At 36.8% G+C, this 22987-nt stretch overlaps 1 protein-coding gene across 3 annotated transcripts in view; it reads right to left on the reverse strand.

The window, feature by feature from the left end:
* Positions 1 to 6907: 6907 nt before the first annotated feature.
* The window catches only part of efr3a (EFR3 homolog A (S. cerevisiae)), a 106476-nt gene continuing 90396 nt past the window's right edge, over positions 6908 to 22987 (reverse strand). For all 3 annotated transcript variants that reach the window (XM_018674929.2, XM_051069776.1, XM_018674928.2), the window contains 8 exons: positions 22597 to 22728; positions 22256 to 22323; positions 20575 to 20702; positions 16480 to 16565; positions 15349 to 15397; positions 14865 to 14968; positions 14694 to 14743; positions 6908 to 13814 (listed from right to left, as the gene is read on the reverse strand). In XM_018674929.2, coding sequence (XP_018530445.1) covers positions 13709 to 13814; positions 14694 to 14743; positions 14865 to 14968; positions 15349 to 15397; positions 16480 to 16565; positions 20575 to 20702; positions 22256 to 22323; positions 22597 to 22728 — 723 coding nt within the window. In that variant the 3' untranslated portion in view covers positions 6908 to 13708. The remainder of the gene's footprint in view (positions 13815 to 14693; positions 14744 to 14864; positions 14969 to 15348; positions 15398 to 16479; positions 16566 to 20574; positions 20703 to 22255; positions 22324 to 22596; positions 22729 to 22987) is intronic.

A 22987-nucleotide genomic window follows, 5' to 3' on the forward strand; every position in this document is an offset into this window, starting at 1 on the left:
ACCCTAACCCTAACCTCTGGCTAAAAGTGGCTAAAAGTTGTAACCCTAACCCTAACCCTAACCCTTGGTAAAACTGGCTAAAAGTTGCAACCCTAACCCTAACCCTAACCCTTGGTAAAACTGGCTAAAAGTTGCAACCCTAACCCTAGCCCTAACCGTCGGCTAAAAGTCGTAACCCTAACCCTAACCTCCAGCTAACCCTAACCCTAACCCTAACCCTGACTAAAAGTGGTAACCCTAACCCTAACCCTAACCTCTGGCTAAAAGTGGCTAAAAGTTGTAACCCTAACCCTAACCCTAACCGTCGGCTAAAAGTCGTAACCCTAACCCTAACCTCCAGCTAACCCTAACCCTAACCCTAACCCTGACTAAAAGTGGTAACCCTAACCCTAACCCTAACCTCCGGCTAACCCTAACCCTAACCTCTGGCTAAAAGTGGCTAAAAGTTGTAACCCTAACCCTAACCCTAACCCTTGGTAAAACTGGCTAAAAGTCGCAACCCTAACCCTATCCCTAACCTCAGGCTAAAAGTTGTAACCCTAATCCTAACCTCCAGCTAACCCTAACCCTAACCCTAACCCTGACTAAAAGTTGTAACCCTAACCCTAATCCTAACCCTTGGTAAAACTGGCTAAAAGTCGCAACCCTAACCCTAACCCTAACCGTCGGCTAAAAGTCGTAACCCTAACCCTAACCTCCAGCTAACCCTAACCCTAACCCTAACCCTGACTAAAAGTGGTAACCCTAACCCTAACCCTAACCTCCGGCTAACCCTAACCTCTGGCTAAAAGTGGCTAAAAGTTGTAACCCTAACCCTAACCCTAACCCTTGGTAAAACTGGCTAAAAGTTGCAACCCTAACCCTAACCCTAACCTCCGGCTAAAAGTGGCTAAAAGTCGCAACCCTAATCCTAACCCTAACCTCCGGCTAAAAGTGGCTAAAAGTCGCAACCCTAACCCTAACCGTCGGCTAAAAGTCGCAACCCTAACCCTAACCTCCAGCTAAAAGTGGCTAAAAGTCGCAACCCTAATCCTAACCTCCAGCTAACCCTAACCCTAACCCTAACCCTGACTAAAAGTGGTAACCCTAACCCTAACCCTAACCTCCGGCTAACCCTAACCTCTGGCTAAAAGTGGCTAAAAGTTGTAACCCTAACCCTAACCCTAACCCTTGGTAAAACTGGCTAAAAGTTGCAATCCTAACCCTAACCCTAACCTCCGGCTAAAAGTGGCTAAAAGTCGCAATGTCATGGTATAGTAAGGCATCAAAAAAGTGAAAAAAATGTCATAGTATAGTATGGTGTCAAAAACAGTCAAAAAATGTCATAGTATAGTATGGCGTCCAAAACGGTCAAAATAGTATGGCGTTAAAAAAGTGACAAAAATGTCATAGTATGGCGTCCAAAACGGTCAAAAAATATCATGGTATACTATGGCGTCCAAAACGGTCAAAAAATGTCATAGTATAGTATGGCATCCAAAATGGTCAAAAAATATCATGGTATAGTATGGTGTCCAAAATGGTCAAAAAATGTCATAGTATAATGAGGCGTCAAAAAAGTGACAAAAATGTCAAAGTATAGTATGGTGTCAAAAACAGTCAAAAAATGTCATAGTCTAATATGGTGTCCAAAACAGTCAAAAAATGTCATAGTATAGTATGGCATTAAAAAAGTGACAAAAATGTCACGGTATAGTAAGGCGTCAAAAAAGTGAAAAAAATGTCATAGTATAGTATGGTGTCAAAAACAGTCAAAAAATGTCATAGTATAGTATGGCGTCCAAAACGGTCAAAATAGTATGGCGTTAAAAAAGTGACAAAAATGTCATAGTATGGCGTCCAAAACGGTCAAAAAATATCATGGTATACTATGGCATCCAAAACGGTCAAAAAATGTCATAGTATAGTATGGTGTCAAAAACAGTCAAAAAATGTCATAGTATAGTATGGCATTAAAAAAGTGACAAAAATGTCATAGTATAGTAAGGCGTCAAAAAAGTGACAAAAATGTCATAGTATAGTATGGCATTAAAAAAGTGACAAAAATGTCATAGTATAGTAAGGCATCAAAAAAGTGACAAAAATGTCATAGTACAGTATGGTGTCAAAAACAGTCAAAAAATGTCATAGTATAGTATGGCGTCCAAAACGGTCAAAATAGTATGGCGTTAAAAAAGTGACAAAAATGTCATAGCGTAGTATGGCATCCAAAATGGTCAAAAAATGTCATAGTATAATAAGGCGTTGAAAAAGTGACAAAAATGTCACGGTATAGTAAGGCGTCAAAAAAGTGAAAAAAATGTCATAGTATAGTATGGTGTCAAAAACAGTCAAAAAATGTCATAGTATAGTATGGCGTCCAAAACGGTCAAAATAGTATGGCGTTAAAAAAGTGACAAAAATGTCATAGTATGGCGTCCAAAACGGTCAAAAAATATCATGGTATACTATGGCATCCAAAACGGTCAAAAAATGTCATAGTATAGTATGGCGTTAAAAAAGTGACAAAAATGTCATAGTATAGTAAGGCGTCAAAAAAGTGACAAAAATGTCATAGTATAGTATGGCATTAAAAAAGTGACAAAAATGTCATAGTATAGTAAGGCATCAAAAAAGTGACAAAAATGTCATAGTACAGTATGGTGTCAAAAACAGTCAAAAAATGTCATAGTATAGTATGGCGTCCAAAACGGTCAAAATAGTATGGCGTTAAAAAAGTGACAAAAATGTCATAGCGTAGTATGGCGTCAAAAACGGTCAAAAAATGTCATAGTATACTAAGACGTCAAAAAAGTGACAAAAATGTCATAGTATAGTATGGTGTCAAAAATAGTGAAAAAAATGTCATAGTATAGTATCAAAAATGGTTAAAAAATTTCATAGTATAGTAAGGTGTCAAAAACCATCAAAAAATATCATAGTATAGTATGGTATGGTATCAAAAGTGACAAAAATGTGATAGTATAGTATGGTGTCAAAAACAGTCAAAAAATGTCATAGTATAGTATGGCGTTAAAAAAGTGACAAAAATGTCATAGTATAGTATGGTGTCAAAAAAGTGACAAAAATGTCATAGTATAGTATGGTGTCACAAATAGTCAAAAAATGTCATAGTATAGTATGACGTTTAAAAAGTGACAAAAATGTCATAGTATAGTAAGGCATCAAAAACAGTCAAAAAATGTCATAGTATAGTAAGGCATCAAAAACAGTCAAAAAATGTCATAGTATAGTATGGCATCCAAAACGGTCAAAATAGTATGGCGTTAAAAAAGTGACAAAAATGTCATAGTATAGTATGGTGTCAAAAAAGTGACAAAAATGTCATAGTAAAGTATGGTGTCACAAACAGTCAAAAAATGTCATAGTATAGTATGACGTTAAAAAAGTGACAAAAATGTCATAGTATAGTAAGGCATCAAAAACAGTCAAAAAATGTCATAGTATAGTATGGTGTCGAAAACAGTCAAAAAATGTCATAGTATAGTATGGCGTTAAAAAAGTGTCAAAAATGTCATAGTATAGTAAGACGTCAAAAAAGTGACAAAAATGTCATAGTATAGTATGGTGTCAAAAATGGTCAAAAAATGTCATAGTATAGTATGGCGTTAAAAAAGTGTCAAAAATGTCATAGTATAGTATGGTGTCAAAAATGGTCAAAAAATGTCATAGTATAGTATGGCATTAAAAAAGTGACAAAAATGTCATAGTATAGTAAGGCATCAAAAAAGTGACAAAAATGTCACGGTATAGTAAGGCGTCAAAAAAGTGAAAAAAATGTCATAGTATAGTATGGCGTCCAAAACGGTCAAAATAGTATGGCGTTAGAAAAGTGACAAAAATGTCATAGTATGGCGTCCAAAACGGTCAAAAAATATCATGGTATACTATGGCATCCAAAACGGTCAAAAAATGTCATAGTATAGTATGGTGTCAAAAACAGTCAAAAAATGTCATAGTATAGTATGGCGTTAAAAAAGTGACAAAAATGTCATAGTATAGTATGGTGTCAAAAACAGTCAAAAAATGTCATAGTATAGTATGGCGTCCAAAACGGTCAAAATAGTATGGCGTTAAAAAAGTGACAAAAATGTCATAGTATGGTGTCCAAAACGGTCAAAAAATATCATAGTATAGTATGGCGTTAAAAATGGTCAAAAAATGTGATAGTATAGTATGGCGTTAAAAAAGTGACAAAAATGTCATAGTATAGTAAGGCATCAAAAAAGTGACAAAAATGTCATAGTATAGTATGGCGTTAAAAAAGTGACAAAAATGTCATAGTATGGCGTCAAAAACGGTCAAAAAATGTCATAGTATACTAAGACGTCAAAAAAGTGACAAAAATGTCATAGTATAGTATGGTGTCAAAAATGGTTAAAAAATTTCATAGTATAGTAAGGTGTCAAAAACCATCAAAAAATATCATAGTATAGTATGGTATGGTATCAAAAGTGACAAAAATGTGATAGTATAGTATGGTGTCAAAAACAGTCAAAAAATGTCATAGTATAGTATGACGTTAAAAAAGTGACAAAAATGTCATAGTATAGTAAGGCATCAAAAAAGTGACAAAAATGTCATAGTATAGTATGGTGTCAAAAAAGTGAAAAAAATGTCATAGTATAGTATGGTGTCAAAAATGGTCAAAAAATGTCATAGTATAGTATGGCATCCAAAACGGTCAAAATAGTATGGCGTTAAAAAAGTGACAAAAATGTCATAGTATAGCATGGTGTCCAAAACGGTCAAAAAATGTCATAGTGTAGTATGGCGTCCAAAATGGTCAAAAAATGTCATAGTATAATAAGGCGTTGAAAAAGTGACAAAAATGTCATAGTATAGTATGGTGTCAAAAATGGTGACAAAAATGTCATAGTATAGTATGGTGTCAAAAATGGTCAAAAAATGTCATAGTATAGTATGGCATCCAAAACGGTCAAAATAGTATGGCGTTAAAAAAGTGACAAAAATGTCATAGTATAGCATGGTGTCCAAAACGGTCAAAAAATGTCATAGTGTAGTATGGCGTCCAAAATGGTCAAAAAATGTCATAGTATAATAAGGCGTTGAAAAAGTGACAAAAATGTCATAGTATAGTATGGTGTCAAAAATGGTGACAAAAATGTCATAGTATAGTAAGGTGTCAAAAACCACCAAAAAATGTGAGTGTAGTATGGTGTCAAAAATAGTCAAAAAATGTCATAGTATAGTAAGGTGTCAAAAATGGTCAAAAAATGTCATAGCGTCAAAAATGGTATAAAAATGTCATATGGTGTCAAAAATGGTCAAAAAATGTCATAGTATAGCAAGGTGTCAAAAACCATTAAAAAATGTCATAGTACAGTATGGAATCAAAAAAATTGAAAAAATGTCATAGTATAGTAATGGCGTCAAAAAAAGTGATAAAAATGTCACAGTATAGTATGGTGTCAAAAAATGTGAAAAAATGTCATAGTATAGTAAGGCGTCCAAAAAAAGTGACAAAAATGTCATAGTATAGTAAGGGGTCAAAAACAGTCAAAAAATGTCACAGTATAGTAGGGCATCAAAAACCATCAAAAAATGTCACAGTATAGTAAGGAGTCAAAAAAGTGATAAAATGTCATATGGTGTCAAAAATGGCGTCCAAAACGGTCAAAAAATATCATAGTATAATATGGTGTCAAAAACAGTCAAAAAATGTCATAGTATAGTAAGGCATCAAAAACAGTCAAAAAAGTCATAGTATAGTAGGGCATCAAAAAAAGTGACAAAAATGTCATAATATAGTAAGGCATTAAAAAAGTGACAAAAATGTCATAGTATGGTGTCAAAAACAGTCAAAAAAATGTCATAGTATAGTAATGGCGTCAAAAAAGGTGACAAAAATGTCATAGTATAGTATGGTGTCAAAAAATTTGAAAAAATTTCATAGTATAGTAAGACGTCAAAAAAAAGTGACAAAAATGTCATAGTATAGTATGGTGTCAAAAACAGTCAAAAAATGTCACAGTATAGTATGGTGTCAACAACAGTCAAAAAATGTCATAGTATAGTAGTGCGTCAAAAACCATCAAAAAATGTCATAGTATAGTAAGGCGTCAAAAAAGTGATAAAATGTCATATGGTGTCAAAAATGGTCAAAAAATGTCATAGTATAGTATGGGGTCAAAAATGGTCAAAAAATGTCATAGTATAGTAGGGCGTCAAAAATGGTCAAAAAATGTCATAGTATAGTAAGGTGTCAAAAACGGTCAAAAATTGATATAGTATAGGAAGGCATCAAAAAGGTGGAAAAAATGTCATAGTAGTGTAAGGTGTCAATAACAGCCAAAAAAAGTCACAGTATAATAAGGCGTCAAAATGTCATAGTAAGGCATGTTACTGCAGGTCCCACTTCATCACTGCCACCAGCTTCATCCATGATCTTCTTCATGATGAGGATTTACCACACTGAGCCAGTTTAAGCCTTGAATAAGTAAAAAAATGTGGTTCTTTCGAATGGATGACAGGTTTACTGAACATAAGTCACCATAGTGTGTTTCTAAAAAGATGTGTTTCAGTTCAGTTCATTCAACTTTTATTTACATAGCATCATCTCAAAGCACTTTCATATAGAGCAGGTCTAGACCATACTCTTTAGATTATAATAGAGAGACCCAACAGATCCCACCATATTTACAAAGACTGGAACTCCATGGCTTAAAAATATAAAATATAAACAGTAATAACTGACTTTGTTTATTGCTGGAGGTGTTGTGTCAACAGTTTTATAGGCATCTCTTTTACAATGGTAGGCCTATGGGGAAAATGCTTTTTGGACCACAGGGGATTTTTGGCTGCAGTACCGCGAGTGGCCACTGGACCCCCGCACCCTCCCCACCCCCGAGTTCTGATGGTGATAAAGACTTCACAGATCAACACATTTGATAGAAACATTTTATTTTAGTCTCTTGAACATTAATCTCAATGCACAATTTACTATTAAATAGAGGCTTTGTAATAAAGTGCTGAGGCTCTGCTGCTGCTGTAGTTCAAGGAAATGATTTACCTGTCAGATCTGATTCAGTAGAGGCTTTGTTCTGGACTTAACTGAGGGATGGTGAAAGTTTCTTAACACATTAGCGCTGAAATAATTTGCTGCTCAATCAGTTATGCAGATGAACAGAAAATGATTGATTATTTTCTTATCAATTAAGTCAGTTTGAGAAAAGAGCTCACTGACCAAAACAAAACAAAAGTTAAAGCAGGTTGTGCATCTGCAAACTGTTGAAAAAGATCAAATTAAGATATAAGATTGTAAAATTTCTGACATTAAATCTGAACATGTTTCCTGAACCTTCAGCTTGGAGCCGAGCCTCAGCGCCGCCTAGTGGTTCTGAAAATCATTCTTGTGTTGAAACAAAGTCAAAGCTTGCAGCAGTTTGGAAACAGTTAAAGTCTGTCACTGTGAAGGCCGAGCACAGACGTGACAACTTTTATCTCTAAAACTGGCACAAAAATACAAACTGTTGCATCACCAACATAAAAAAACATCATCAGAAGCTCAGTTTTTTTTGTTCTTGTCGTTTTTCTGCAGAATTCAGTTGCTAAACTGAAAAATGTCCATCTTGAAAAGTGAGAAAAGTTCATTGTGTTGTAATTTTTTTTAAAGCAGTTTCTTCATTTCCAGCATTTAAAGTAAGGCAGGTCAGCAGTGAAACGTTTTCACCCCATTTACTGATTCTTATCTTAATTTCAAGATTTTAAGACTCAACAATGACTTCAATCACTGGTCAGGAGGGACATTCTTTTACAGTTCTTGAATACAACATTTCACAAACTGAACATTGGGGAAAAAACAATCTAATCATTCATTTGTAACACTAATCTGTGCTGATTCATTTTTGCTATAGTACCAGGTACACAGTGATCGAAGTGCAAACACAATGTCATATTTCATTGTAACGGTTATTAACTATATTTTAATATGTGATAACACACCTGCTGCTACGATTCAAATGATTCTTCAAAGCTAAAATTATTAAATATACTCTATTCATTTATCAAAAGTAGCAGAGATGACTGGTTGATTTCTGCATCCAGCTAAGCTTTAAACTCTTCTGAGATTCATTTTGCTCTAATTTAAACATCAGTCAGATTCTCATTGTTTTGAAGAAGTTGCAGCTCAGGACAGATTCAGATCCAGAACTAATCACTACACAATCTTTATATTCTGAACGGGTAAAAGTCAACTTCATGAACCGTGTTTACACAACATGTTAAATGAGCTTAATATTTTATTAAATTGTTAAATACTGATGAACTTTTCACTGTTCTGCAGCTTCAGAATTACTGATTTTATTAGAAGTTATTAATACACTATTATTACTATTTAGCTTACTTCTTCTTGGGGTATAATCATGTACAGAACAGGAAATGTAAAGTTGCCATGTATTCGGTGTGAGCTACAACTTGAGACTCGTTTTCTTTAACCTATATTTGTTTACTGGCTCCATTAAAAGTAGCTGAATTAGCTGTTAGCACTTTCTTTTTGCAGTGTTCCCATGGATATACAGACAACTGTCACTGGATTCATTTTATGCTGAAGAAAACTCAAAAACATGATGATTGTCGGGCAAGTTCTGCAGCTTTAAAGAGCCTCTTTTCCCCTGTTATTTCTCACCAGATTTATGGACGTTTGCTTTCAGCAGACATTAGAAATAATGATACTCTCAGAAAGTGTAAGTCACATTGAATCTAATAAAAACATATATATCATGTCCGTGTGTTCAGGTTTGACTGAGCTATGACTCAGAGGAGGATGTGATTTGTGATGCAAACTGCTGCAATTGGGCCGCTAATGGTTTTAAAGTATCTTAATGGCCTCAGGCTCGAGGAGCTGAACCTCAGGCTGCAGATTACTGAATACAGTTATTATGAGTGGACTTAAAGGGCATTTGAACGCTGGTGCTGGTGAATCTAAATTAAAGGTGGAAGCAGTTTACACTTGTATTAATGCTGGTGAAGTGTCTGTCTGTTGCTGTTACACTCTGAAATGTAGATGTTCGCTGAGAACTGAGTCTGAACTAAAAGCTGCAACTTCTTGGAGAAAAAAATAATAAATCTAGATGCTAAAATTAGCAGATTGCACTGATTCACTCCACTTCTCTGTATTATGCAAAAATAACTGACTGTAGATATAATATTCTTTACTTTCCATCATGTTTTAAATGATATAATGCATTCTACAATAAAAAAAAAATCAAGTAATATTTTCATAAATGAGACTTTTTCTCCCACACTGATAAGAACTGCACAATCCCATTGAAACCCTGAACCGTCAACCTCTCGGTAAACAACGAAAAAAACTAAATGAAATAAGAAATCAGCATCTGTTTTCATCTTGATAAATGTGATCAACAAGAAGAATAAAATCTCCCAAAACTCAAAATCTCTACCAGGCAAGAGTTGGACGATACATGATGCATAAAATGTACAAAAATATATGATATACTGATATAATGACACATTCATAAGAGGAAGTGATCACGTATTCCAGCCACATCTAAACAAACAATTCATCGACTGTTCACCTGGAAAATCTGTTTCCACTGAGGAAAAACCAGATTTTAGGATCCAGTCGATGAAATGACTCATTTAGATGGATTTTTTTGTTTCAAGATAAATTCCCAGCGCCCCTCCTCCCGCCTCCCTCAGGGGTCAATAACTTGATATTAAGATATCATGCAGTCTTAAGCACAGCTATGATACTATGATTTTAAATCATAAGAGTTTGCATTTAAAGCTAAGACGTTACGCAGGGTAGATATGCGGAAAAAGTAATGCATCAGTTTACTGCATCAGAGGAAAATATCTGAATATCTTTCATTCAGGCTACTTCATTATTTCTCTTTCATCTTCAAATCCTTTGACAGTGTAGTAGAGATTCTACAAGTCAACTAACTTTTTAGCTAATGCTCACATCGGCCGGTTTATTCTTAAAATCAGCAGCTGCTCCATCTGCACCTCGTATTGACCCACAGTCTGCATCTTATTCATTATCTGTCTTACAACATCTGATTATTAGGTCTTTGCATTTAATTGTAATCGGATCTGAATACAGAAAGTAAGTGGGCTGAGTTCATCAACTTGTCAAGAAACATGAAGCATCTAACGGTCAAGGGGAGTGATGTGGGACGCTCTCACGGGACTGAAACAAAGTACAAGAGGAGAGTCACGTATCAGACGGACAAAACCATTTTTAAACTACTTTTTTGGCAAATGGACAAACTGCTGCTTCCTCTGAAACGCAACTTTGGAACAAACTTTTGAAAGTCCCCTGAAGTGATGCTGCTCTATAGGCTTTACTAATTTTTCCTTAAACTGTACAGATACATTATTTTTACTAATCCAGAAAATTCAGATACAGTGTGTGTCAACACCAGGTGGAGAGGGATTTAGAAGCTGCTTTGCCATCAAAATTGAACAACCAGTATTTTAAATTATCAAGCTCATGTTGGTGATTTTGCATAAACTTCACTAAGCCAACCTCTTGTTCACAAACACAACTTTAAACATACAAAACCATCTGAAACGTACACGACCACGTAGAAAACATCCATCACATCCTGCTCAGCAGAACTCAGACACCTCAACTATCTCCAGTTCCAGTTCTCCACCTTATTTCTCCATCTTACACCATATAATTCTCTCCAGCTGTTCTCTCCAGCTAAAAAACAGCTCCTCTCCACAAACTAGTCTGCTGATTTAGTTTGATGTTTTCTAGATACACTCAAACAAACCAGTCATCTCTGAAAGGAAACACTGACCGACCTTCAACCTGGTTTAAAGCAGAGGCTGCTCTAAACAGTCGCTCAGACCAAATGAAGGCAGCAGGTATCTGCCTCCAGCTGGAGGGATTTTTCTTCCTATGCTGAGCTCGGATCAGAGAAAATACTGATAACCATCTGTTATTACAGATCACAGCTGCAGCTTCGTCAGATATGAAGGATCTCGTTCCAAAAACGCCTCCTGTACCCCTTTAGGAAACAAAACGTGGCCTGGTGGTAACTGTTGAAAAAGCACCGCTGATTAAATCCTTCGAAATGTCACCGCTTTGTATTCAGAGTGGCTGAAGACGGCGATTAATATTAATACATTCAGTGGTGAGATTAACTTTGATGAGGTGTCAGCTGCCGCCACCGCTCTTCTTTTGGAATGAAACGCTCCATATGGCTCCTTGCAGGACACTGGCTCAGATAGCTTTTTTAGATTCAAACATTTTTGTAGCTTTGAGTCTTTGGCAATGAAACATGTTTTGGTTTATTTTAGAAGCTGCCAAACAGAACAGTGAGGAGTTAAAGCTGCTGGTTGAGTCAGAAATGTTCACGATAAAAGTACAAACTATGTGCAGGAAGAGCAGAACAAAGCCTGGATGTTCCAGACAAAATCTAATTCTGTAGGAAGAAATAGTTTTTACTGTTGATATCACAAGTAGGGTTTAATTTTTCTTGCCTGTGTTCAATGGAACTGAATCTAGCCAAAACCTTCTCAGTCTACATCTTAGATTTGTTTAGCGGTCTTATCGCTCTGGCCTGTTAGGTAACCATTACGCACATGAGTGCTGTTTTAAAAACAAGTATTTAAGTGCTGTTTTATGTTGAGCCAAAGAGCAGCTACAAAAAAAATCTGATGTACATGTACATGGAGCTCACGTGCCTGATGATATTACGTGTTAGTATTTTGCAGTTTAAGTTTTGTGCTCAGTCTGTATTTTCATCATCTGTTGGTTCTAAAGTCATTTGACTGAAACGAAAAAAGCAACAATCAGTTAAATTCTTCTCTGCAATTATAATCTCAATTCAAAGGGTTTCATTCCAGATTTGTATGAAAACAGTTAACAACACGATGCTGGCTGAAAATCAGGAGTTCTATTTACAATTAAAACTAAATCAATTCATGCTGGTAATTGAGATTAACTACTGTTTCTCATAAATAGATTTTTAATTTAATTTTTGTGATCTTTCCCTGTCTGCCACTTTGTTATTCACTAGTTCAGTTTTGAGGAAGACCTTCGGACATTTGTTCGACAAGGCTGCTTGAAACGCGATTCACCAACAGTCACGTAAAGATAATATCAGGTGCTTCTTGAAATATAATAACAAGACAAAGGGAGCTGCAGCAGTTACTCATTACAATCTTGTTACCTCCCATGTGTCTATTTTAGAAAATCTGGGAAATAAAAACAGACTTTTCTTTGCCAAATGGAGTGTTACTCTATGTTCAAGAACCACTTAGCAAACCAGTGTTTCTGAAAGAGTTGAATTACACGATTGACAAATTTTATAAACAAGCCACTTTACAAACCTTCAGGAATAAGAAATCGGACCCAAACATTTGCACCACTCCACTGCAGCTGCCAAAGACTGACGTCTGAATAACTGTCTTTATCAAAGAGAACACATCTGAAGCAAACATGCAATCACCAACCATGAGCAAGCCATTTCTGCTCAACAACCCTCTGGCTTGTCTTCTGAGAGTCTCTTTGCCGAGCACAGAATCAAAGTATTGCTATCACTTCATTTCCACCACATGAAACTTAGCTGGTTGTTGAAGTCATTTCTGATGCTTTAAATAGCAATGACTGAACAGAGACGACTTATTAGACTGAACAGGTTGTTAACAGCCGTGCAGCAGTGAGCCTAAAACTAATCTGCCTTCTACCACCAGTGAAGTTATATTTTTATAGCTATATTGTACATTTCTACTCATTAGTGACTGCACTGACGCCTACTGATCAACATGAGAACAGATACTTGTTAGGAGGCAGAAGCTGGCTTTGAGGCCGGAGCGTTTACAGCTAAAACCAGCTTCGTGTTTTAAGCCTGAAACTGGTTTTAGCCATTTTCTACAAGAGTTTAATTTGAGACTAGAGCATTATGTACAAGGTGTGAAGCGTTAGCTAGACAAGAAATGGTGATTGACTGATATCTCAAAGTGGAAGCAGTTTATTTTGTTGTTGTTGTTGTACTTGGTAACTTATGATCTGTGTCATTTCACAGACGTGAATCAGGAAACAAAGTGCAGCAAATCAGTTCATTTGGAGCTGGTGGGTCTGAGTTAAGTTCAATTAATGATCAAAAAGAACAGGAAAAGACTTTTACAGGTTTTTAAAAATGTTACAAGTGGCGGTATTGGATTCAGAAGTACCATTGACTGGAATGAGACTTGGGAATGAGACTTAAGGCCTTTACACACCATAAACACCCATAAAAACCCAGCAAAAAACAGCCAATTTTTTAGCAAGGTTATTTTTTCTGAGCTTTTCCACCATGAATAAAGTCATCAACCGAGCACATAAACTACCAGAGGCTGCTCTGGGGCAAAGGATCCTGGTAGTTGGTCCTCATATCCACAGCAGGACTGTCCCACCACCATCCTAAAATATTTCTGAAACCAGTGAGTATTTCATATGTTTGTGTTGTTTATTTGTCATGCCCCCAGTGTGTAAAGGTCTTAATGAAGTTCAGTCTTTTTGACAAATAATTCCTCTCTATATCAAATTGAAAATGGCTGGTTTAGTGCATTTTGTGTCCCTGATATCAGCACTGACACCTTGGTGCTGGTCTGGATAAGAAGCTGGAGTACAGATTGTGATTGTGTGTCGTTCTTTTTTCAGCATTTTCAATTTAGCATTTTGTGTTTCAGCTGTTTTGTGGAAGTGTGTGTGTGTGTGTGTTTATTTTCAGTAGACACACAGGTCTGGAAACTTCATCTCGTAGACAGGTACGGACTGGTGCTGTGTGTGTCCCGCTGAGATGGAAACCACTCCGGACGGGCTGGGTGGAGGCCTGGTGGGGGATGATGGGTAAGGGGGTGGGATGTGGGTGGTGGAGAGAGAGGGGCAAAATGTTTAATTGAGGTTTTCATATTGTCAGTTAGATGGAAGAACTAGTCCTAGAGGGTGAGGATTTTTCATTAGATCCTTGAAATGTAAAATCTTATGTTCAGTTTGTTAGTTGAAAAGAGTTTAGTTGTAATAGTTGGGTTTTTCAGGGGAATTACTGATATAATAATGGCAGAATTACCCTTTAACAAGTTCATATCCTGATATTTAACATAAGACATTTAGCAGGTTAGCAAAAGTGTAATTTTATTGTTTTGGTTTGTCTGCAGTGTTGTGTTATCTAGGCATCATACATCTTTACTCTCTAAACATCAAGGACAGCAATGGAAGTAAGTGTCCTGGACCGTTGTCTTACAAGAAGCATACTAATATATTCATGCTAACACTTAGCACTTAATGTCAGCACTGTAATTTGTCTAATATTCATCTTGTTAGGATGTAATGTTGGCATAAATTTGAATCCACAGTTGAGGCTGTCAGGAGTTTGGTCATTAGTTAAAAAGGTATCCTGTCACATCAACTGCACTGGCTTTGAAGAACAAAATTATCAGAAACCCCACACTGCAAATTAAAGTTTACAAATATAGGAAATATTTATTTTAGGTGCCATTAGTTTGGCTAATCTTATAAGGATATAAATAAAAATACAGACACAAATTGTCCCAGGAATACTACTTGTGCCTAGATCAATGTTCAACTGAACAATATTCAAATTCTCTCTGCAGATGCTGTGATAAAATTAAATTGTGAGCCTGAGATGAATGAGTAAAGAACAGAGTTAAAAAGTTATTCACTGAAGATATCAAAAAGATGACAGACTTACCGAATTGTTAGTTCGAAGATTTGTGCCAGCCGGTTGTGCAACATGTTCGCCTGAGAAGATTCACCAAACAAAGTGAGTCACAGTTTACTCCCAAAAAAGAGATGCTGAAGCTTTATTCCTGTACAGTTATCTCATTAATGTTTAATTGGGTTTTTTGTTTTGTTTTGTTACCTTGGACTCGCAGTGAGCGGCGATCTCCTCAAACGGAGCTTTCTGGAACTTCTCCATCACCTGACGCCTCTTCTCCCTCTCCTGCTCCTCCAGGCCAGTTGTATCTGAAAACAGACAGAGGTAAATAATGTGTTTATTTATTATCTATTATTATATTCCATCTTTTCTTCACTACACTTCACTTAGCTTCAGTCCTAAGGACAAAGACAGCATGAGCTTATACTTAGCATGAGAAGCAGCAGAATGTGTAAGTATCCCCTGTGTATATTTGTCACCTCACATGTCAAAGTTAAAGTCTTTTCTCATGATCAGAACAGTAAAAATATATTTGGTCCTTACTGAACTGTGATACCAGACTCTTTGACAAAAAGCCAAATCTATATATCTCACTTGTATCCAGCGAGACTTCAGTCAGTCCACAGAAAGGTGAGCAGAGGCTTAAAATAAAAGTTGTGCGGTCTCAAAAACTTTTCTTTGATCTTACCAATGGCCTTCTTCAGGGTCTCAAACGTGATCTCCTCAGCCAGCTGAGACTGCAGAAAGATAAAGACACAGAGGGATCAAACAAAGACTCGTGATGACAGCCTGCTGTGAATGTTAGAGTACGACTCTTCACCTTACTACTACTAATGAGAAAACACATGAAAACTTAAAGTATTTGTATATTTAATGTACAGATAGGTGTCAAAGGAAAAACCTGGGTTCATTATTACAGAATCTACAGAAGCTTATAACGTCCTTTATGAGGTTCTAGTGGTTGTTTTGAAGGTTGTTGAAGGTGAGTTGTCACTGAAGAGGTTCTATGGGTGGTTTTAGGAGGTTTTAGCAGTCATTAAGAAGGTTCTAGTGGTCCTTTATGAGGTTATGGAGGTCCTTTAAGAGGTTGTAGTGGTCAGTGAGGAGGTTCTAGAGGTCCTCTAGGAGGTCCTAGAGGTCTTTTGGAGGTTCTAATTAATCATTAAGGAGATTCTTTGTGAGGTTTTGGAAGTTTTAATGGTCAATGACAAGGTTCAAGAGGTCCTTCAAAAGGTTTTAGAGGGTTACGAGGTTCTACAGGTCCTCTTGGGGTTACTAGGTGTTCTCTAGGGGTTCCAGTAGAGGTCCTAGTACTCCTTCAGGAGGTTTCTAATTGAGCCATGAGGTGGTTCAGGTAGTAGGTAGTAGTAGTCATTAAGGAGGTCTTATTGGTCCTTTTGGAGGTTCTAATGATCACTGAGAAGGTTCTGCATATAACTTTGGCTCAAGGAATCTTGGGGGATTTAGTGGTCCTATAAGAGACCCCAAAAGTCCTTCAAGAAGTCTCTGTAGGCCTTTTTTTAGCTGTGGTTAAACGCCTATGGGAGATTTTGTGGCGATGTGTTGGACAGTTCCCCACCACCATCAGCAAAACACCAAAAAAGGAATATCCTTGGGAAGAATGCTGTTCATCCCTCCAGTAGATTTAAATATACTTGAAGAACACGTAAGACTTCCAGGAGTCTTTGATTTATTTTCTTTTAATTTGTGTCCAATCTTTATCTCCTGTTTCTGTGTTGCCATTTTAAAGCCTTTTGTGCAGGTCTGTGTGTATTTGAAAGAGCCTGACGTTGTTCCTCTCGAGGAAAAGTAGACCGACCTTGTCTGGAAGGCTGTTGGACATGATGTCCACTTGGAGGGAGATTGTGTCCACAAAACTCTTCCTCCTGGTCAGACGGTCTTCATCTGCAGGACGACAGAAACAAAATTCACATCAACTTTAAACCCTGATATACTGTACATTACGCAGTCTAAACCAACTAACAAACTAACTTTATTAACTTCATTAGGATTCAAACAGGGAAACATCTGATCACACTGAACTTCTGTGCACTTTCAGAACTTTACAGTTTTTGAAGTCTGTAATTGTGGGTGAAAACATACCAGCAATCATTATAACTAGCAATTACAGTATTGTTAGATAACACAGAGGTACAGTGTACCAATGGATAAAAGACCAGACGAGCTCACAGTGTGGTTTAATTGGGACTACCAACATAATCCTGCTCAATTATTAACTACAAATAGAATTTCTACACTTAAAGATCTAATAATAAGATGGTAGAGCAGTTCCACCAGCCTCCTGTAAATCCACCTAGAAAGCATCGAGGCATACAGTGTCAGTAAAACATAAAGGTGTCAAATAGCTTAGGCAGTTTTACAGGGCACTAAGATAAAACATTGACAGGTTTTGCAAACTGGCAATGAAACTTTATGTTCAAAATTGACAGCTCCAGAAGAATGGCAGCATCAGCCATTTGGTCAAGTGCTTAAAACCACGTAAGTTTTTCTGACAACTGTAGATGTCATATTGACGATGAGTACTGATGGATGCAAAGGATGAAGTATTGTAGTGTGACGTCATTAATCAGGCTGGGGTACATGGCTGGAAAGTGTCCAACAGACTGCTGTTCACATCACATCTCCAACCAACAGCCAGTGTAGGTTTTTTGTAAACTATAAGTCTCTAGTTTTGTTTGCCTAAACTTCACAAGACCTTGGGTGTTTTTGGTATTTTATTCTTTGTGGCCACTTGATAACAGTGGACCTCTCTACTCCCACACACCAAACACACCAAACTAGAATCCATTTTGATGTTCTACTTTAATACTGTATAACAAGGATCAAATCCTTCTGATCCTGTAGAGCGATAAACTTCTCAGGTACCTCGTCCCCCAGGAGGGTTTGTCTTAATACCACCGCCTCAAGCACTTCTGTATTCATCCACGCTGCACTGGTAAAAATAAAACCCACAGAAGTGCAGCTATTGTCTCAACCTGATGACCAACACAGTGTCAAGGTCATCTGACAGAAGTAATGGACCAGATGAGGTGTAAAAACAAGAGGCAGAAAACAGCAGCTCTTTATAATTGTTGTTTGCATGAGTCACAGTGACCTTTGTTGTGCACTTTGATCAGCTATGACTTGGCAGCCAGCTTAAACGCCCTAATGAGGAAACTGATCTGAATAGACAAAAGGTTAGAGACCTAGATAGAGTTTTGACATTTGGCTCACACTTTTATCTATAGTACTGTTATAACAAGACAGAGCTATGGAGCTTTACAGAGCTAACGTCGGTTTAACAAAAGGTTATTTTAAGAGAAAGGAAATCTACCTCCCCTCCTTGTTGGCTTGATAATATGGTTTCCTGTCTTTATTAAGAGGAGACTGGGTGCTCCTCATCCCATTCACACTGTAGCTTTGTTAAGATTTGAGGTCCTTTAATTGATTATATCAGAAAGTGATTCAACTTGGCTGCAACTAACTTTGCAATTTCAGCCTGTGTGGAAATTATTTTTATGGTGTCTATAGACCTAAAATACAAAATAAATATTTATTATGTACATGTTCTAAAAATTGGTTGATTCGAGGATATATAAATCACAAGGCATCTCTTTAGAGGAGGATTTTATGTACTGACAGAGCAGGGTTATATAAAAGTGGATGGTGTGACACATCTATTACGGTCGATTCCTCAATTTTGGACTCTGGTTCTCTTTGTTCCCTCAAAGGTCAGCACTGTCGAGACAGTTTGCAGCTGAGAATGTCACAAATTGACTTGTCAAAGTTCACTAAAGTGGAACTCCAAAAAAGGAAGGAAATCTACTTTGACTCCACAGTTGTGATTTCATTATAAAGCCAAAGTGTTGACCATAGTGCTGATTCCACTGAGAATTACCAAGTCTACAGCTCTACGCAGCTTTTCACCTTTTTTAACTTGTTCATTCTCTGAACACACAAAGAGCAGATATTCGAGTCCTTCAGTCCTTATTTAAATGTTTCCATAAAACAGACCGAGTGTGAACTACCTGCTTGGCACCATCACCAAACAAAAACTGAGGATCCATAAAATTAAACAAAATAACTTTCTACATTAACTACATTAAAGCTACATACGACAACAAACACAAACTAATACAATATTAATGGTGAACTACTTGCAGTACATGTACTCACCATAACATGTCCAAATGCAAAGCAAGCAAAATGGTTGTAAAAATGATTAAACCCATTGTTTTTAAAACATGACATCTACAGCTGCACAAAATAGCTATCGTAACAAGAAATACTAAAAAACTACAAGAATTTATCTAAAGCTGGTGGATCGACTAAGGCTGTGGGGTAGTTCTCCTGACAGTTTTTCTATGTGGTTGCATCCCATGAAGCTCAAAGGGAAGGCATCTAAGCTGCCAAGGTTGTGGGTTCTATTCCCCCTTAAGCTAACTGGGTAAGCAGGTATTATTCCAAAGCTTTCATAAAAGAAAAAAAAAAACTAATTTATTTTTATCTGCCAAAGCCAATCTAAACCCAGCTACCGTGACAGGAGATCAGTGACAGCAGGTAACTGTGTCTAACAGACTCGTCTAAAGTTCTAGTCTAGCTGGTTACCTCTGGACGTCTGCTTGCACCTGTGGATGATTTTTCCTACTGTGTAAAGCACTGTGTTACATGAAAGCATGGCAGAGGGAAGAAAAGAGAAGCAAACTTCCTGTTATACGAGTCAATTAGAGTTTCCTCACCCTGTTAGCTGTTTGATTGGGTGTACTTTAACCAAACTGATGTCTTTATATGAAGATATCTCTGGTCTTAATTCATCACTTTACTTGAACAAAGGTAAAGTAAGATGCTAGGAGAGAATGAAATAATATCTTTCTTGCCATGGATGTTCAAATTTACTTCCAAGGCTATATTTAAAAAATGAAAGAAACTAAATATTAAGGATTAACTGTCCTTACAGAAGAAACTATTTTTGTCCATGACATCATTCAGAGGTCGACGTTGTTCTAATGTGAAATATCAATCGACTGTGACAACCTTCAGTGTAATAAAGCTGATCACACAATAGGTTTTTTAAAGTTTATTTTGTGTTCACTGAACAACTTCGTAAGCTGTTAATCCTCCAAAGCCCTTTTTGGCTAAATCTTTAGCAAGAGTGCCAACAGTTCTGGGGGCCACTGAGAGTTTAATATGAGGGGAAGTAAAAACGTAACAGCGTACAAAAGCACAAAAATCTCCATGTTAAATCCTTTAATCTGACTTTGTTGTAACCTCGGAAATGTTTGATTTTACTCTTAAATCTAAACTTTATACACTGTGCATCTGCTTGTTCCAAAACCTTTATTTAAGATATACTATGAGTACAGTTATTGAAACATTCAAACCTAAGGCACTGTGTTCTTACAGCTGCACAATTCAATCAAATCAAAACATTTTAGACGCATTTCCCCAGAATTCAGCCTGACATATTTTAGGAAACTGTGGAATTTTCATTTGAATTTACAATAATGTTTGAGCAATAACTGGCTGCACAACATGAGCTTGAAGAGATGAGTCAGACACATTTAAAAGAATCTGGGAAAAGAGGCAAACAAGTTCTTCTTGTTTCAACTGTCTTGTAACAATTAGAAATAAACATGATCTGCCTCATCTTCAAATTCCTGAGATATTATTCAAGAAAGCTTCACATAGAAAAGTTAAAATAGTTTTTAGATATTTTTAAATCTGCGATAAATCTCAAAACTCCAGGCTTTCCAGTTGCCTAGGGGTTGAAATCCATACCATGTGATAGTGACACCCACAGTTTAGTTATAGTTAGTGACCTACTATAAAAATGTGCTTATAAAACAAACTCCAATCTCCACAAAAGAGCCTGTAAAGTTGTGTAATTAGTACAGAGTGACCTGGCCTGTTGTACCTGTGACTTGGGGAACGTAGGGGATGGAGAGTCTCTCTGCGTTGTATCCTGGTCCTGCCAGACACTCTGCCATATCGGATGTCTGGAAGTACAGCAGTCTGTCCTCCTTGTCCAAAGACTCCGGAAGTCTGGGAAGAAGAAGAAGGAGAGGGATGAAAACTATAACTCTGATCCACTTCCTCCAGGAAAAATCATACATACAGCATCTTCAGAAACAATACATTTGTATTTCAAAATTTGCTGATGAATGTTTGGGGTGTTCAGATAATCTAAGCATAGCAGAACTGAGCTGTCTAGAAGCTCTAACGCGCTCATGTCCAAATTTAGTGTTTAAAATCCCTGCATCTTTCTCTGCAGAGAGTGATATTATAAGGCGGATTTAACGTCAGAAATAGATGCTGGTTCTTAGAGTCTGATAATCAGGTTTTATCAGCAGATGCCTGGTGATTTTGGAGCTCCTGACAGAGCAGAGTGACTGCAGGTTTACACTGGGGATGTGCTGGCATCAGATTTTCATTTTACGATTACTGTGGCTAAAAATACCACAGTAAATTGTATCACAATAATAATCATCAAGCTTTCCTGAAATAGTGCTGACACACAATAAAATTACTTTGCACCATGCTCGCCTTGGATTTAATCAAACCTAACAAACTGGACAATGAACTGTCCACTGCAGCAACACATTAAAAACACCTTAACACACACAAACAGAAACAGGTTGGTGGATTACTGGTTTAAATGCAGCTTTGCGTGTCTCTTAGATTCTATGTATCCATTCATTTATCTTCTGATTTCTTTCGTAAGTTGATAGATGTGAAATTCATAAATTCAGTTTTCTTTTGGAAGCTTTTCCATACAAAAATAAGGGCCTAAGAATAGGAATTTCTGTTACTGGCCTACAGAAACAGAATTACTTTGACTTCTATAGTCTATAAGACTCTCTTAAGTACAAAATTTGTATTAACGCACTGTGTTCACAGTGCCCTCTGAAAACTGTGATAATCACAGTAATAAAGGTTGGTGGTATTGTTATCCTCAGCATGTTGCACCATGGTTTATAGTAAAGTAGTAATGTTTGTAAGTGTGTGAATTCTAAACTGGATACTGATGGTTAAACCACAAACAGGAGATTTAAAGGATTAGGAGAATGATCTCAACATCCTCAACATCTTTATCTTGCCTTTGGCTTTGAGCCGTCATGTTTTCACAAGAGTTTAGGGTTTTTCTTTTCTTAATTTAAAGAACCAAATCTCCAAAAATCTCACCTCAGGCATGCTGCACACTCATCAGTGCATCTCTCCTTTATGTCAGAGATATTTTTGTTTTCAGAAGCAGATATGAGAGCTACAGTAGAGAGGTGAGAGTGACTCTGATCTCAACTGGAGATTATTTGGAAAAAGGAGCTCTAACAAACAAGACTCAGGGGCTTCCTGAGTTGTTTAACAAACAAACAACAAAAATGCAATTTTTTGTGGTTGTTAAAAGCAACAACTACACAGATAACAACCTCACATTTATATATAAGAGGTGAGAAAAGCCAGAGAATCTTAGGGAAGTTTAAGAAGAAAAACCTTTAGAAATAGATTGTGATGTACTATATATCTGAGGACAACATCAGAGAGCGTACACACAATTGTCTAAATCTGAACATCCAGTCTGCTGATTAGTTGATACTTACGGACACTTGTCTCTGAAGATGTGCTCTGGGAGGAGGTACGGAGCATCCATGTTTCTCAACTCGATAACCTGGAGAGAAAACAATGGAAATGACAAATAGTATTGAGTTTGAACCATTTTACTGTACAATGGGTACGTAAAACTATGACAACAAGGTAGCATTAACAGCAAAAAACAGCAGTGTGTCGTCAGCGTATTATTAAACTTGAGGTAATAAGCACAGGTTTTAAAGTGTTTGCAGCATGGTCTGAAACAATATTGTGAAGCATCTTCAACAGTTAAACTAGCAACATCAACAACCTCAGTGGTATGCAGTGTGGTAATGTGACAATAATGACCCACCTTGCTGACGTGCTGACAGAATGGAGGGTTGGCGATCATCTGGCTCAGGAAGTTGAGGTACGCCGCCACCAACGCCATAATGCCACAGCGAATAAACATCGGCATGTTCTCCTCGTTGGCCAGAGCCATGTCCTGCACAAACCAAGGACACATTAACAATAAGTAATCAGTATATCCACTAACAAAACTAATGTTTAGTACACTTTCTTTTTTATTCTTTATACTGTTTATTAGTGGAGAATTTTATTTAGACCAAATATTGTTAGTGGCTACTTATCCAGAAGAAGACTTTTTCTGTATCTTTTAGGTATAGAGAAAGGATTAGGTGGTGCATGTGGAAAATAAGTTCCAGGTTCAAAAATATCTTTATCTTTATTTATCTTTTAATTTG

The sequence above is a fragment of the Lates calcarifer genome, linkage group LG4 (assembly GCF_001640805.2).
Source record: "Lates calcarifer isolate ASB-BC8 linkage group LG4, TLL_Latcal_v3, whole genome shotgun sequence".
Taxonomy (NCBI): Eukaryota; Metazoa; Chordata; class Actinopteri; family Centropomidae; genus Lates; species Lates calcarifer.